The 15,193-nt window shown below is 45.0% G+C and overlaps 2 protein-coding genes across 2 annotated transcripts in view; one reads left to right on the plus strand and one right to left on the minus strand.

The window, feature by feature from the left end:
- Positions 1–220: 220 nt before the first annotated feature.
- On the plus strand, positions 221–1,687 carry AVPI1 (arginine vasopressin induced 1). Its single transcript, XM_007939981.2, has 2 exons — positions 221–528; positions 1,528–1,687. Exons 1-2 carry the CDS (start codon positions 242–244, stop codon positions 1,685–1,687), a joined length of 447 nt encoding a protein of 148 aa, XP_007938172.1. The 5' UTR covers positions 221–241.
- A 4,102-nt stretch (positions 1,688–5,789) lies between these two features.
- The window catches only part of PI4K2A (phosphatidylinositol 4-kinase type 2 alpha), a 40,198-nt gene continuing 30,794 nt past the window's right edge, over positions 5,790–15,193 (minus strand). Inside the window, exons 5-9 of the mRNA XM_007939986.2 lie at positions 13,673–13,734; positions 11,428–11,527; positions 10,561–10,694; positions 10,033–10,092; positions 5,790–5,951 (exon numbers count right to left, since the gene is read on the minus strand). Coding sequence (XP_007938177.1) covers positions 5,790–5,951; positions 10,033–10,092; positions 10,561–10,694; positions 11,428–11,527; positions 13,673–13,734 — 518 coding nt within the window. The remainder of the gene's footprint in view (positions 5,952–10,032; positions 10,093–10,560; positions 10,695–11,427; positions 11,528–13,672; positions 13,735–15,193) is intronic.

The following is a 15,193-nucleotide window of genomic DNA, read 5'->3' on the forward strand; positions in this document are numbered from 1 at the left end:
GAGTCTTAAGTGAGATAATACCTGTGTCTGACAAATAATAAGCACTTAATAAAGTTTGGCTGTCATTACTATTTCTCCGAGGTGCCCAGGGATAGTAGAGTGATTTCAGTCAGGAGACTCACCCCACTTGGGCTCCTGGAAGATGGAGCCACCAGGACCTGGCGTTTGTTGCGTTGCCAGGGTTTGGGGAAGGCGTGCTGAGCTGCTGATGCCCCTGCCTTTCTTCCTCAGAGCACCCAGGATGGGCACCCCAGCCTCTGTGGTGAGTGAGCCACCCCCCTGGCAGGCTCCAGCAGTGGCCCGGGGCCGCAAGCAGGCCTCAGCCAACATCTTCCAGGACGCTGAGCTGCTGCAGATCCAGGGTCTGTTTCAGCATGGTGGGGACCAGCTGGCTGAGGAACGGGCACAGATCATCTGGGAGTGTGCAGGGGACCACCGTGTGGCGGAGGCCTTGAGGCGGCTGCGCAGGAAGAAGCCCCCGCGGCAGAAGCACGTTGGCCACTCGCTCCACCACTGCAGACAGCTCAGGTGGGCGCCTGGGACTGGAAAGTGGAGGGAGAGTGCTGAGGATGCCTGCTGTCATTTCCCTTGCTGTGTGGTCCTGAGGTAGTTTTGATCTCGCTGTAAAGTCCTTACCATTGGGGTTCTTGTAAGGTCCCCACACTGCTTACCACTTGGTTGGCACTCAAAAGCCTGCCTTACTACTGGAGTCATTTATGGCCCTTTGAACGCCCATACATGTTTCTTCCCATGAGAAGGGGTACCTGGATCCTAGCAGCAGCATCTCATTTTGCCATGATTCTTAGCCAGGTGGGAGAGAGTATTGTTTGGGGAGGAGGAATCCATTTACCTGTTAAAGAATGCCAACATCCAAAAATAAGCCTGGCTAAAATCATGGGTGGCGGAATTACACAGAATATAACAAAGTACTGTAGAGGCATGTGTTAAAAATCATTGACTATGTCTTAAGGAGATAGCATCTCTCCCCGGTCCTCCACCTCTCTGCGTAAGTCGTTGCCAGCCCAGGAACAGTGAGCCCCAAGGGACCGAGCTGAACCACTGTGGCCTAAACTGATAACTATGGGTTCCACTCCTCCAAATGCCTTCTCTGGGGCCCACAATCGGAACATTAGGCTTGAGTGGGTCTTCCGAGACCGTCTGGTCCTGGGATAGCTTACCTGCTTCATTACTTGTATCAACTCCAGTTGATTAGTAATCACTGTGTAAAACACCTTGCTAATGAGAAAGATACTTGGTCCTCTAGTCACTTGAGGAAGTGGGAAGAAGAGTACCATGACTGATGAATGGTTCTGCCAAGCACAGGGAAGGGAATTTGGAGTGAGGTTGAGTACTGCACCCTGATCTAGTCCACACCCCTCCTTACAGCAGAGGGATCTGAATGCGTTTCCTCAGTCATGTAGCTTTCCCAGGAAAGTGTGCTTTTTACAGTCCCCCCTCCTAAAACCTTTTAGTAGTCCTCACTCTACCCTCCCTGTTGACGTTGGCTTGTCACATTGTTCCCTGCAGAGTCCCAGAGCCCTCCTCTCCACTGGCGGACCCACAGAGTAGTGCTGCAGAGACAGCCGCCAGTGAGCAGTGTCAGACCTCTAGGAGGACAAGTGCCAGGATCCGCCAGAACTGGAGGAAGCCAGGCCCCCCAAGCTACCTCCACCAGATCCGACACTGATCTGGGGAAGGGGCCGGGAATGGCAGGATCCTCTCCAGGAATTGTGGGGACTGCCACCAGAAGGCCTGGGGAGTGAAGAAAGAGAGACTTGAGGCAGGTGGCCCACGTGAGTAAATCAAAGAACTGCTGCCACTTGCCTGCTCAGTTCAGAACAGGACTGGAGGCTTCCACTAGGTTCCACATTATGTGGGACCCATTCCTCACCAGACAGAGAAGAACCGCAGGCCTTCCTGCCTCAGCCCTTCCCAAGCTAACACTATACCTGGGCTGCATACTCCCCTGGGAGGCAAGTGAGGAGCACGAAGACTCAGCCCATCATCACTCCTTCTGCTAATCCTGCTACTGTTGTCACCCACGGTCCAGCAGCCCATCCCACACAGCTGCCCCTTGTCAGGCCACCACAAGGACACTGGCATAAGTGGCAAATAAAAACATTTGCATCGAGAACTGTATGTCTGTCACAGAAGGGGAGGATTCTGAAACAGAGTCTCTTGAGGCTGGGGGGTGAAGGGTAGTACTCTTTGCAGGGAAGGAGTGCTTCCAGGAAGAAAACAGGGCTGCCCTCTTCTCATGCTACCACCTCAGGAGCTGCTGGTGCTGCAGCCTTCTGTGGCAGAGGCTGGCGATCGAGAGGAGAGGTGGGAACACCTCGCTAGCAGCCCTGATCCACAGGAGAGGCCAGGGTTCTGGGAGCCTCACCTGCAGAAAGCGGAAAGCTCTTCCAGTCAGCCTGGTGGTGGGCAGTGGGTCACCGGGTTGGAAGGATCTGCAAACTTCTCTGTGGGCAGACCTGACCGTCCTGAGGTCAGGCAACTGAACCAATCATTGAGCCTCCCGCTCTATCCTAGGGTTCCCAGGGCCTGGAAGGCCTTCAGCGGATTTTTCACTACCCTGGGTTCCCCTCAAAAACACTTATGTGCCCATTCATCTGTCCCCTTGACTCCCATCCTATGTGCTTGATCATCCACCACTCAAAGGAGCCAGGATCCAAAGTGCTCCCAATTGGGCAGTAAGGTACACACAGGACAGGACTGCCCTCTTGTGGTGAGAAGAGAAGCTACCACCCAAGTTTGGGTCCACACTCCCTTAGCAACCACACCGTTGGGGTTGGATGATGCTGGGATTCAAGGAAGTTTTTACTTTGAGGAAACAGTCAATATATATACTGTGTAATCCCAAGTAGGGGATCATCTCATAACTAAACATGAGTATTTCTGCAACAGATATTCACACTAAGGGATGCATAATAAATAGTCAGGTTTTACCATCAAGAAGTCAGGGGAAGTCACATTTGGGTATAAAATGAGTTATAAAAAAATACTTTGTTTTCTGAGCCAGTAGTCTGGAATTGAGGACTTGTATTTCCCTCTAAGGAGCACTGGTGGCATAGTGCCTAAGGCATTGGACTGGTAACCAGAAGGCTGGCGGTTCAAACCCACCAGCCACTCCTCAGAAGGAAGACTGGGCAATCTACTCCTGTAGTGATACTGCCTCAGAAGCCCAAGGAGGTGTCGCTATGAGTCAGAACCAACTTGATGACTAAGTTTGTTTTTATTTCCCCCAAAGGAGTCCTGGTGGTACAAATAGTTAAGCACGTGGCTGCTAACTCGAAGAGAGGTGGGTAGTAGGAACCCACCAGCTGCTCCGTGGAGAAAAGATCCGGTGATCTGCACCTGTAAAGATTACAGCCTAGGAAACCCTATGGGGCAGTTCTAGAATGTCATACATAGTTGCTATGAGTCTGTATAGACTGGATGGCACGTAACATTTCCCCCTAAGCCTCAGGAACCGTATCTCAGCAACCCCCTGGAGAAACGGGCTTTGGTCCCTAAAAGTACATTCTACCCTCTCCATCTCCCTTCCCACAAAGCAAGCTGAACAAAAAATACCAGAATTGGGTTTGTTATTCATACATTTGCATTGATTTAAATACATTACATACAATTTCTACAGTGCATTAGAACAATACGAGGGCACCAGCATTCCCGGCCTACCTCCACTCCCTGACCTCGGGGGACAGGGCCATGGCTGGCAGAGGGATGGGCTGTCAGGAGTGCCGCCCAGAGCCTGTCTTGGCCTTCTGGGCCACTGGCTCTCCCAAAGTCCACATTCAAGGCAAACTGAGTACAGGCTCCAAGGGAGAACAGAGACGGGCCAGGAAAGGGTACCCTGCATACTCTGCACTCTCACATTGGACCCAATTTCCTTCTGATCACAGCACTGGCTGAATCAGAACAGTGCGTCATCAGGCTTGGCTTGGCCGAATGAAGTAACCGGGCTCCTGTTCGGATGCCTCAGGCTCCCGCCTGCGAAGAGCTTCACCTCTGTGTAAAGTTGTCTGTGCAGAGGTACACACACATGGGTCTCCCTTTGCCTCCTGCAGTCTGAGGCAAGTACTCTCTCGGACAGCTTGCAAGGCCACTCTACGCTGGCTGGATGGGATTGTCAGGGCTGGGGTGGGGAGGGGATCTGCGCCTTCCTCCACAGGGCATGGGTATCCAGCTCTTGGTGACTCTTCCTGTCTGCCAGGTGGAAACGGGGCAAGGTGGCTCCCGGAGTTGGATGGAAGGGGACCAGCCTGGCTCAGCTGACGAGGGCTGCACCTCTCAACTCTGCCTCCTGGATCCCAGGAGCTGGACAAGCAGAGGGCACACCGCCGCAGTCCTCACTCCTCTTTGGTGGTTTTTCTAGCCTTTAAGATAGTTTCTTTCCAAGGCTGATTGACCAGTCGCAGGGCGCCAGAGCTGTGAAGTGTCTAGTAGCATAGGGCATGAGCACAGCTGCCCCTTAGCCACAGATGACACCCTTTCTAATCCCTCCTGAGGCTGTTCTTTGCTTTGGTGTAGAAAGGGCCTGGACACCTGGCAAGGGGGTAGCTAGGCAGAAGACTCTGGAAGCAGGAAGATGCACACTGAACTGGGTAGGGAATGAGGGACAGTTTGAAGGCCCCTCTCCTCTGGGCCCTGTCCTCACAAAGCCACGGAGAAACTGGCCTGGGACAAAGCAGTCCGAGACCACAGGGGAGCTGCCACTTAGGCGGCAGAGTACAAGGCCTGGCACTCCGTCGAGCAGCAGTGATAGCATAAAAAATAGTCCAAGAATCTAATATCCTGCCTTCTGAGCCGAGATCCACCCCAGAACCCAGAACTGAACCCCTAAGGGTTGGGGGAAAAATATGTAAAACAATAGGAACAAATGAGAGGACTGAAAGTTTTATCAGCTAGGGCCAAGGACTCAGGAAGTAAGGTGAGGCTAACTTCAACCAGAGACCAATCACAGTTCCCAGCATACACTTAGGCCATGTGGCTTGCTTTTACATGTTGGGGAATCTTCCTATTAAAATATAAATGACAACACCAGCCCCACCCATCTTTGCTTGGGTGATAGGTGAGCTGCAGCCTGGGCTAGAGAGGCTAGGTCCCTAGCAGGGCAGGAAGCAGAGAAGGTCTCTTATCATAAATTATCATATGTAGATAGATTCTCCTAAGTAGAAGTGCTGGGAGGTCTAGAACCAAAGTATCCCACAAAGAGAACCATGTTTGGAAGCTTCCAGCCAGCCTGGTAAGAGAAGACAACGACTTGGCAAAAACCCCATGGAATGATGTGGCTTATTTGACCTAGCAAGGAGTCACCTTGTTGCCTCTGACACAACCTGGGTTCACAGGAATATGCCTGGGTCCATGGAAACGTAGGTCTGGACTGGAGGTTCCTGACATTACAGGCCCTGGGGTTCTGCCTGGGTTTTGCTACTAGCATTTGAATTTTTGTTTTTGCTTTTTTTCTGATGCAGAATATAATCAATAATGAGTAATTGCAGCAGAGCAGGGAGGGCGTGGGATTTCCGGGCCCGCCATCAGAAGCCGCTGGGAGGGACTCCTTGCAGGGAGCGCCGGCCTTCCCCAGCACTCAGCAGGGCCCAGGAGCACCCACTGTCCCTCGGGGCTGTGCTTCTCCCTGTGCTGGGGAAAGCCCTGAGGGGGTGGTAAGCAGACAGGGAGGGCTCTTGAGGGCGCTGCTCTCCACAGGCTTCTCTGGCTTTTCCGGCAACCTGTTCTCCAGGCTTCCTCCCAGCCCAAGTCTATGTCCTCGGCCTGCTTGAGGGCTACCACCATGAGAAGAAGGGCTTCCGGCTCTGAAAGCTCTGCGTGTAGGACTCGCTGGCGGACCGTTGATGGGAACGAGCCGTCTCGACAATCACGGGTGGCATCTGGACAAGGTGCAGGGGACTCTTGTTGTCTTTCAGGGCCTGTGTTAGATTCAGGATCTGTAGTGGGGAAAACAAGATCAGTAAGGAAAGGCCTAGGGCCTCCAGGTCTGCATCTGAAGGGAGATTTGGCTCCTACGAGTCAATAAAAGCAACAATATGCTGATGGATAAGCAGGTAAGCCAGGCTATTTAAAAGGAGGGATGCAGGAGGGCCATAAAAGAAAATGGAAACCTTCTGTCTAATCATTTACAAATACAATGAAATCAAAGGCCTACTATTTCTTGCCTTTCCAGTTAGTAAAGACATAGAAGAGTACTCAGCATTGGGGCAAGTAAAGGAACAGGCACTGTTAGAAGACTTAAATGAGAAACTCTGAAAAAGGCAAGTTGAAGTAAGTATCAAAAGCTTAAAAGTGAACAGACCCTTGGACTCAGCAACTGCATTTATATCGGCTAAGGAAGGTTGGGCAATCCTACTTCCGTAGTGATACTGCCTCGGAAACCCAAGGAGGGGTCACCATGAGTCGGGGCCGACTCAACAGCAAACAACAAGGATAAAATCATGGATATGCACAAAATATTTAGCTTCAAAAAATGTAATGCAGTATTTTTTATGACAGTGAAATTGACCAAACATGCAGTCAAGATGAACTGGTAACTACTGGTGACTGGGATGTGAAAGTTGGAAACAAAGAAGCCGCATCATCTGTAGAAAGAGATGACGGAGCAGCTCAGATCATCAGTCAGCACAAGGCCAGGAGCTGACTGTGGAAGAGACCATCAACTGCTCTTATGCAAGTTCAAGCTGAAGCTGAAGAAAATTAAAACAAGTCTATGACAAGACCTTGATTGTGAACAATTACATCAGGGTAGGTTCACTCCTTCAACCAATCAACCATGGGAGATGGGAAGGACAGCATTTGTACAGGGAGATAGCTCAGAGGGAAGAAATGCAAAGGAAATAAGGACACAGGGAAAAGGTTACCACAGGAGGGAACAGGGAAGAAAGCTGTTAACACTGTCGGGATTGCAAATCAATTTCATGAAACAAAAAATGTATGAACTGTTGAATGGAAAATGAATTCGCTCTGTAAAACTTTCACCCAAATCACAATTTAAAAATTGTAAATTCAAAAAACAAAACATGACTTTGATTATAGCCTACCTGAATTTAGAGACCATCTGAAGAGTAGATTTGACACACCGTACACCAAAGACCAAAGACCAGATGAGTTGTGGGATGAAATCAAGTCCATCACACATAAAAAAAGCAAAAGATTATTAAAAAAACAGGAAAAGAAAGAAAAGACCACAATGGATATCAGAAGAGACTCTGAAATTTGCTCTTGAACAAATAGTAGCTAAAGAGAATGGAATAAATGATGAAAGACCAGAATGAAAGATTTCAAAGGGCAGCTTGAGAAACAAAGTAAAGTATTATAATGAAATGTGCAAAGACCTGGAATTAGAAAAACAAAAGGGAAGAAAGCACTTGGCATTTCTCAAGCTGAAAGAACTAAAGAAAAAAATCAAGGCTCGAGTTGTAATACTGAAAGATTCTATGGGCAAAATATTGAATGATGCACAAAGCATCAAAGGAAGATGGAAGAAATACACAGTGTCACTGTACCAAAAAAACTGATCAACATTCAACCATTTCAGGAGGTAGCACCTGATTAAGAACTGACAGTACTGAAGGAAGAAGTCCAAGCTGCACTGAAGGAACTGGCCAACAAGGCTCCAGGAATTGATGGAATACCTGAGATGTTTCAAATAAATGGATGCGGCACTGGAAGCACTCACTCACTTACATTAAGAAATTTGGAAGATAGGCAACTGACTGGAAGAGATCCATATTTGTGGCCATTCCAAAGAAAGGTGATCCCACAGAATATGGAAATTATCAAATAATATTAATATCACATGCAAGTAAAATTCTGCTGAAGATAATTCCAAAATGGTTGCAGCAGTATACTGAGAGTTCCCTAACAGCCAGCAATTCATGCTGGGCTCAGAAGAGGGTGTAGAACAAGGGATATCATTGCTAATATCAGATGGACCTTGGCTGAAAGCAAAAAATACCAGAAAGATGTTTATCTGTGTTTTATTGACTATGCAAAGGCATTCAATTATGTGGATCATAATAAATTATGGATAACATTGGGAAGAAAGGGAATTCAAGAGCACTTAATTGTGCTCATGAGGAACCTGTACATAAACCAAGAAGCAGTCATTTGAACAGAATAAGGGAATACTGATGGTTCAAAATCAGGAAAGGTATGCACCAGGGTTGTATCCTTTCAGCATACTTATTCGATCTCCATGCTGAGCAAATAATCCAAGAAGCTGCACTATATGAAAAAGAGTGCAGAATCAGGATTGAAGGAAGACTTAACAGCCTCCGACGTGCAGATGACATAACCTTGCCTGCTGATAGCAAAGAAGATTTAAAGCACTTATTGATGAAGATCAAAGACTACATACAGCCTTCAGTATGGATTACACCTCAACATAAAATCAAAATCCTCAAAACTGGACCAATAAGCAACATCATGATAAATGGAGAAAAGAGTGAAGTTGTCAAGGATTTCATTTTACTTGGATCCACAATCAACACCAATGGAAGCAGCAGTCAAGAAATCATATGCTGTATCACACTGGGCAAATCTGCTGCAAAAGATCTCTTTAAACTGTTAAAGAACAGTTAGTCCAAGCGAGTGGTACACCATGCGATCCTCAGCCTATATGACTATGAGACCAGAAGAACTAGATAGTGCCTGGCTATCAATGTCAACCACTCAGTAGGGGGATCTATGTAGGAGAGCCTTGATAAAATGGGAGAACAATGTGGAATAAAACTCAAAATCATTAAAAAAAAAAAAAAGGGACCAGGTTTGCTGGTCTGATAGAGTCTGGTAGAACCCCTGAGACTATGGCCCCTAGCTGCCCTTCAGGTCTGCATGTGAACTCACTCCTGTGGCTTCCAACCAAACAAAAGACAGGTATATGAGCTCAACATTTACATTAGGTAGAGATCCTCAGTTGGAGAGATCAATCATGGGAGAATAGAAGGGCTGTGTATGCACAGGGAGACAGCTCAGGAGGCAGGAGTGCATGGGAGGGAAGGACACAGGAAGAGGTAACTATGGGGAGGAAGTAGGAGGGGAACTGTTGCATTGTAGTCAATGTCATGAGACAAAGTGTATGTGAGATGCTGTATGGAAAGTGAATTTGCTATGTAAACTTTCACCCAAATCACAATAAAAATTAAAGAAAAAAAAATTTCATAAAGTGTTAAAGAACAAAGATGTCACTTCTTTGAAGACTAAGGTGTACCTGACCTGGGTCATGGTATTTTCCATAGCCCCATATACATGTGAGGGCTGGACAATGAATAAGGAAGCAGCAGAAGAACTGATGCATTTGACTTGTGGTGTTGGCGAAGAATACCGAAAATACCACGAAGTGCCAGAAGCACAAATAAATCTGTCTTGGAAGAAGTATGGCTGGGATGCTCCTCAGAAGTGAGAATGGCCAGAGTGTATCTAACGTACTTTGGTCATGTTGGAAGGGACTTGGAGAAGGATAACATGCTTGGTCAAGTAGGATCACTGAAAAAGGGGAAGACTATCAAAGAGATGGACTGACATGGTGGTTTCAACAAAGGGCTCAAGCGCAGCAAATATGTGGGAATGGCACAAGACCAGGCAGTGTTTCGTTCTGGTGTACTTTGGGTCACTAGGAGTCAGAAGCAACCCAAGTGATTTTTTGTTCCACATTGTTCTCCCTCTCTATCCAGGATTTCCTACATAGATCCCCCTCCGACTCAGAACCTAGTGTTTAACTAGCAAGCTACACTGCCTGCCTTGAGCAACTTAAGGACTGGGTTGTTACCAATGAATTATCTATCAGCTGGCACAGAGATGATCACAGAGTTGCACAAAGCCCTGGATAACACGGAAGAGGTAAGAGATTGGGAGAGCTACCTTTCCTCTCTCATGTGTCATGGCAGAGTCACCAATATGTATGTCACAGATTAAAAAGGGCTGCCAAACACATGCTTTACACACTTGCTCAACATGAGCATATACTCCCAGAGAGATCACAGGGAAGACATCCGGAAGAGGTCCCAGGCTTACCTGTCCCCGCATGACAGCAATCTGCTTATGGAACTGGCCCCTGTCGAAACCAGGATCTTTCTGCAAAAAAAAGAAGTGGAGATGGAATCCCTTAGAGTAGCCCATCTTTTTCCCCAATTAGCAACTTCCCAATAAAAAAAGCCTTGGAGAAGTTAACTAGCATCCCAGGCTCCCCTTGTTTCACAGATGAGGAAACAGAACAAGTAATTGTTCTAATTACGTCTCATTATTTGTTCTACGGAACTCAAGGCTCCTATTGCTCCAACTGGAAAGGGGAGCTCTGTGAATACACTGCAGCTACACGAAGCACAGGATATACACTAGTGCAACCCAGCATGGCTGTCAATTTCTTTCAACCAATTCAAACTAGGTCCTGTGGTCCACATGTGGGAATCTTGCTCTTCACTGGTTAACTCAAGTCAGAAGGCTATTAGCCATTCCCTTGCAGCTTGTATCAGGACCAATCAGAAATACCATTAGGAATTCCTTCTTTTATATGATAATAAGGCTGAAGTTCCCATGGCTAACCTTGAAGAGTTCATATAGGTCCTCCTCCAAATCCTTGACAAAATTAGGGTCCGAAATCTTTGGAAGAATCAGATCTTTGATCTCCTGAGAAAATGGGATTTTTGCCTGGGGCAACCAGGCCCAGTAAAAAGGATCTGAAAAGAAAAAGACCAAAAGTTAAGCTGGTGTTGAAAAGTGTCTGCCCATCTGTGTTCTCTGCCTATCATATCACTGCAAGAGATAGACCCTTTCTTTCCCTAATATGCAACAGAAAAGAAAACCTACACGGAGTTAACTCTAAAGTTACACTAGTAAGTGGAGGAACCAGGATTCAAACCTAGGTCTGCCTAATCCTGGAGCCTTGCTCTTTCCCAGATAGTACATGACCTTCCAAGTCCCAGCCTACCTAGAAGCAATTACTTGCCAATGAGACAAGTTGAGATGGTCCTTCTGAAGAGACAGTGTAGTGCTGCAAGAGGGCCCAGTGACACCCTACTTGTACTTCTCCCCATTTCCAAAAATTTCTTAGTTTTAACAGGGCAGAATATGACTTCTAAGATGTTAGCAAGGAAGACAGAACACAAACAGCAGCTTATATTTATAGATACAAAGAGATACGTTACAACAAGCCAGTCCTCAGAAAGAATGAGAAAAATGGAAAGGAGACATGAAAAAAACAAAACTTCATGCTTCTAATGGGAATAATATAAATTATAGTAGTTTACACTATGGAATAGTTGCCATGTGCCAGCCACTGTGTTGAAGTATATAACCTGTATTAATTCTTACAACAAGCCAATGATAGAAGTAGCATTATCTCTATTGCACAGGTAAGGAAACCAAGACTAAGCAAGAGAAGAACCAGACCACAGTGGTCTTGAGACTTACATGCCCTCCAGGAGTCAGGATGCTTCAGTGGGAAAGCCAGCCCATTGTCTATGGCAGCCACCTTGATAACAGGCTCCTTTACCACCACCCAGTCTGTGTCCTGAAAAGCAAGGAAAGACTAATTACTTAGAGATCACATCAGTCTCAGGCCTTTTAAGGAAGCAAAACAATCCATGTCAATTCCCTCAGCCACTCACCTTACTCAACTTAGTCTAAGCTACACTCTGAACTGCTTTCCATATTGTTACTTGAACTTAGTACATTTATGGTACCTCTGACCTGGCTTGTTCAAAGTTCTCAGAGTCCTTTTTTTATCTTAGGAAAATATACACTGCTCCAGAAGATACTCACCTTTGATAAGAAGAAAAATAACAAGAGATAACTATAAGCCATTACTCCTAGGGAAAAGCACTGAAAATCCTGAGAGTATGAGAAGAACAAAAATCAGTGTTAGTTGGCTATGGTCCTATTGTGTGGACCTTGACTCAGAAGCCACATCACTGGTGGTGACCACATTTTCCAGTGAGATAACAACCATGGAAGGTAACATTTGGCTGCTCTTGCTCAAGGGAGTCTGATCACCTGCTTCGGAGACACATACTAAGGAAAGGCACAAGAGCTGAAAGCAAGCAGTGGGGCAGGTCATATGTGACAGCCCTGATCAGGGGCTCTCAGGACTCCCTACTTCACGTTTCAGGTTCATCGGTGCCATCACAGGAGTAGGGACTGTGGTTCCAGGCCACTCACATCGGAATCCCTCAGGATACCTTATTAAAAATGTAGAATCCCAAGTTTCATCCTAGACCTGATAAATCAGTCTCTGGGGGAAAGTAATACAACAGAAAAGAAAATGTACACGTGTTAACCCTAAAGTTACACTAATAAGTGGAGGAACCAGGATTCAAACCCAGGTCTGCCTAATCCCGGAGTCTTGCTCTTTCCCAGACAGTACATGACCTTCCAAGTCCCAGCCTACCTAGAAACAATTATTTGCCAATGAGACAAGTTGAGATGGTCCTGAAAAGCCAGTGTAGTGCTGCAAGAGGGCCTAGTGACACCCTGCGTGTACTTCTGTGTTTGCACTACTTTTAGTGAGCTCTCTAGGCGATTCTGATGCACAGTTTGAGAACCACTACAGGCAGTCCCCGACTTATGATGTATTTGAGTTACAATGAGTCACTTACAAGACCAAACTTTTTTTAATATTGTTATTGTTAGTACTTTGTACTACAATGTTGCAGCTCATAATTTGCTAATGTTATCATTCTTATGCCAATCCCCAAAGACAAGTAAAGATCAGATTTATAAAGATACGGATAATAAAATGCAGTAATAATGAATACTTTAAAAAAAGAGAGGTCTCTGACTTAAATCAGAACCAACTTACAATGGAGTCATTGGAACAGAACCCCGTTATAAGCTGAAGACTGCCTCTATTAGAGAAGGAGGCAAAAACACGATGAGGAATAAAAGCCAATCTTACTCTCCTTCTCCAGGAAGCTGTCCTAATTTTAAAATCCACGAAGACTGGGCAATGATAGAGAAGTGTGGCAGAGGATGAAAGGACAAGAGAGTAAAGCAAGTGGCAGCTGACTCTATGCAAGGCTTCCGTGGAATTGTGGCCTGTTGTGAGAAAAGTGTTCCATGGTGAAAAAAGTGTAGAAATCACTGGGCCAGAATTAAATAGGTTCATTTAACGCAGTCCTTCTCAGACCTTTATTATGCTACTGCGCAATGTGGATCTCCAAGAAACAGGTACAGTATACAGATGTAGAATATGTTCTAAACTTTCCTGACTTCTTCATGCTATTCCTATTAACATCAATCAGAAGAATACTCCTTAACATACACTGAAGGCCCCTAATGTAAATTATGGACTTTAGTAAATAATAATGGATCAATATTGGTATCAATTGTAACAAATGTCCAACAGGAATATAAGATGTCAATAACAGCAAAACAGCCAACAAGAGGGAGAAAGAGTATACAGGAACTTGCTGTACTTTCTACACAATTTCACTGTAAATCTAAAACTCCTATAAAAATTAAAGTCAATTAAAAGAAAAAAAAAAGGATTGAAAAAGACAATAGCAAATATTAACTTTACTATCACTTTTAAACGTGTGCTGCTATCCTAATTCTTCTGAACTTAATGTGACCTAAGTCTCGGACCATTTATGCATTTTCATACTATGCAGATACTCTTCCTCATCCCATTCTTCAAGATAATAGATCAAACTCTTACCCGAGAATTAGAACTATCCATTGGGCAGTCATATTTAATTAGCCAGTTGTCATTGCCTCGATCTGTGGACAGAAACAAAGTTAGTACAGAAAACTGGGGTGACTTCCACGTCTAGTAATGATGGACTATGTATTTTGAATGCCTGGACCAACTATTCCAAAAACAATCATTAACAAGACCATGAAGAATTACAGTGTGAGGCTCTGGGAAAGGAAGGAAATCCAGAGGCAAGAGCCCAGCATTTGTGGATTCTTTTTGTAGAGCTGAGAGGTGATACAGTATTCTAATAGCTTTGTGGAGCTAGAGAGACAAAAATTGTAATCCAGTACCTATTAAGGGAGAAGAGAGCTTGGTAAATCACCCATGCTTTGGGTTAATACACAAAGAAGTACACCCACAAAGTAAGTCCAGCTTCCCCTCAATGCCTGAAATTGAAGTGATCCTAGATTGCTGGTGTCCCTAATGGCTTGACAAAAGCAAATATCTTTCTCCCGATAGCATTTATAACAGCATCCTAGCCTCCAAACATTTCTATAATTTTTAATATATGGTATCTGAGAATAAAAAATAGCCAGGAATAGAAAGAGAAAAGATGATATATGAGTGAACAACAACAAAAAAAACCCCAGAATATTAAAACAGACCGACAGGGGCTCCAAACATTAAAATGTTCAAGAAGATAAATGACAAGATTAAGAGCATCAGCAGAAAATAGTACTTGATTTAAAAAAAAAAAAGTAGGAATTCTAGAACTAAATTATACACTAATGAAAATGAAGAACTCAATAGATGAGTTTCACAGTAAATCACCCCACAGAAGGAGTGATTTGGAAGATAGGTCAGAAAAAAATAGCAGGATGACAGAGATGGGGAGAGGTGGGAAGGATGCATAAATGGATATATATTTAACATACATGTAGCTGGAATCCCAGTAGGAGAGGAGAATAAAATGAAGTAGAATTAGTATCTGAAGAAATAACAGCTGAGAATTTCCCAAAACAGACAAATAACTACAAACTACAGGTTCAAGGAGCCCTGTTAACTCCTAATAGGATAAATACACAGAAAATTACACCTTGGCATACCATAGTAAAATTGCTGAAAACCAAAGAGGGAAAACTTTAAAGAACGCAAGTGAAAAAGAGACAGATTACCTTCAAAGAAATAACAATAAATTGAAAACTGACCTCTTAACAGAAACCATGAAAGGAAGAAGACAATGGAACGCTTTACCACCCCTATCCCCTGCTAACTGCTGAAAGAAAATTAATTGCCAACCCTAAATTCTATACTCAGCAAAAATATCCTTCCAAAATAAAGGGGAAATAAAGACATAAAAACAGAATTCATCACCAGCAAACCAGTACTAAAATATTCTCCAGGTAAAAGGAAAACCCACTGCCACTGAGCTGATCCTGACTCACAGTGACCACCATAGGGTTTCCAAGGCTATACATCTTTTTTTTTTTTTTAGGATTTGGGTGAAGATTTACAGAGTAAATTCACTTTTCATACAGCAGT

The sequence above is a fragment of the Orycteropus afer genome, unplaced genomic scaffold, assembly GCF_000298275.1.
Source record: "Orycteropus afer afer isolate SDZICR_OR568_19922 unplaced genomic scaffold, OryAfe1.0 scaffold00064, whole genome shotgun sequence".
NCBI lineage: Eukaryota > Metazoa > Chordata > Mammalia > Tubulidentata > Orycteropodidae > Orycteropus > Orycteropus afer.

Excerpts from the sequence above, each read along its gene's own strand:
- AVPI1 (XM_007939981.2), top strand. The coding sequence starts at position 242 with ATGGGCACCCCAGCCTCTGTGGTGAGTGAGCCACCCCCCTGGCAGGCT. Across the intron at positions 529-1,527 it reads CACCACTGCAGACAGCTCAG|AGTCCCAGAGCCCTCCTCTC; the intron begins GTGGGCGCCTGG and ends TGTTCCCTGCAG.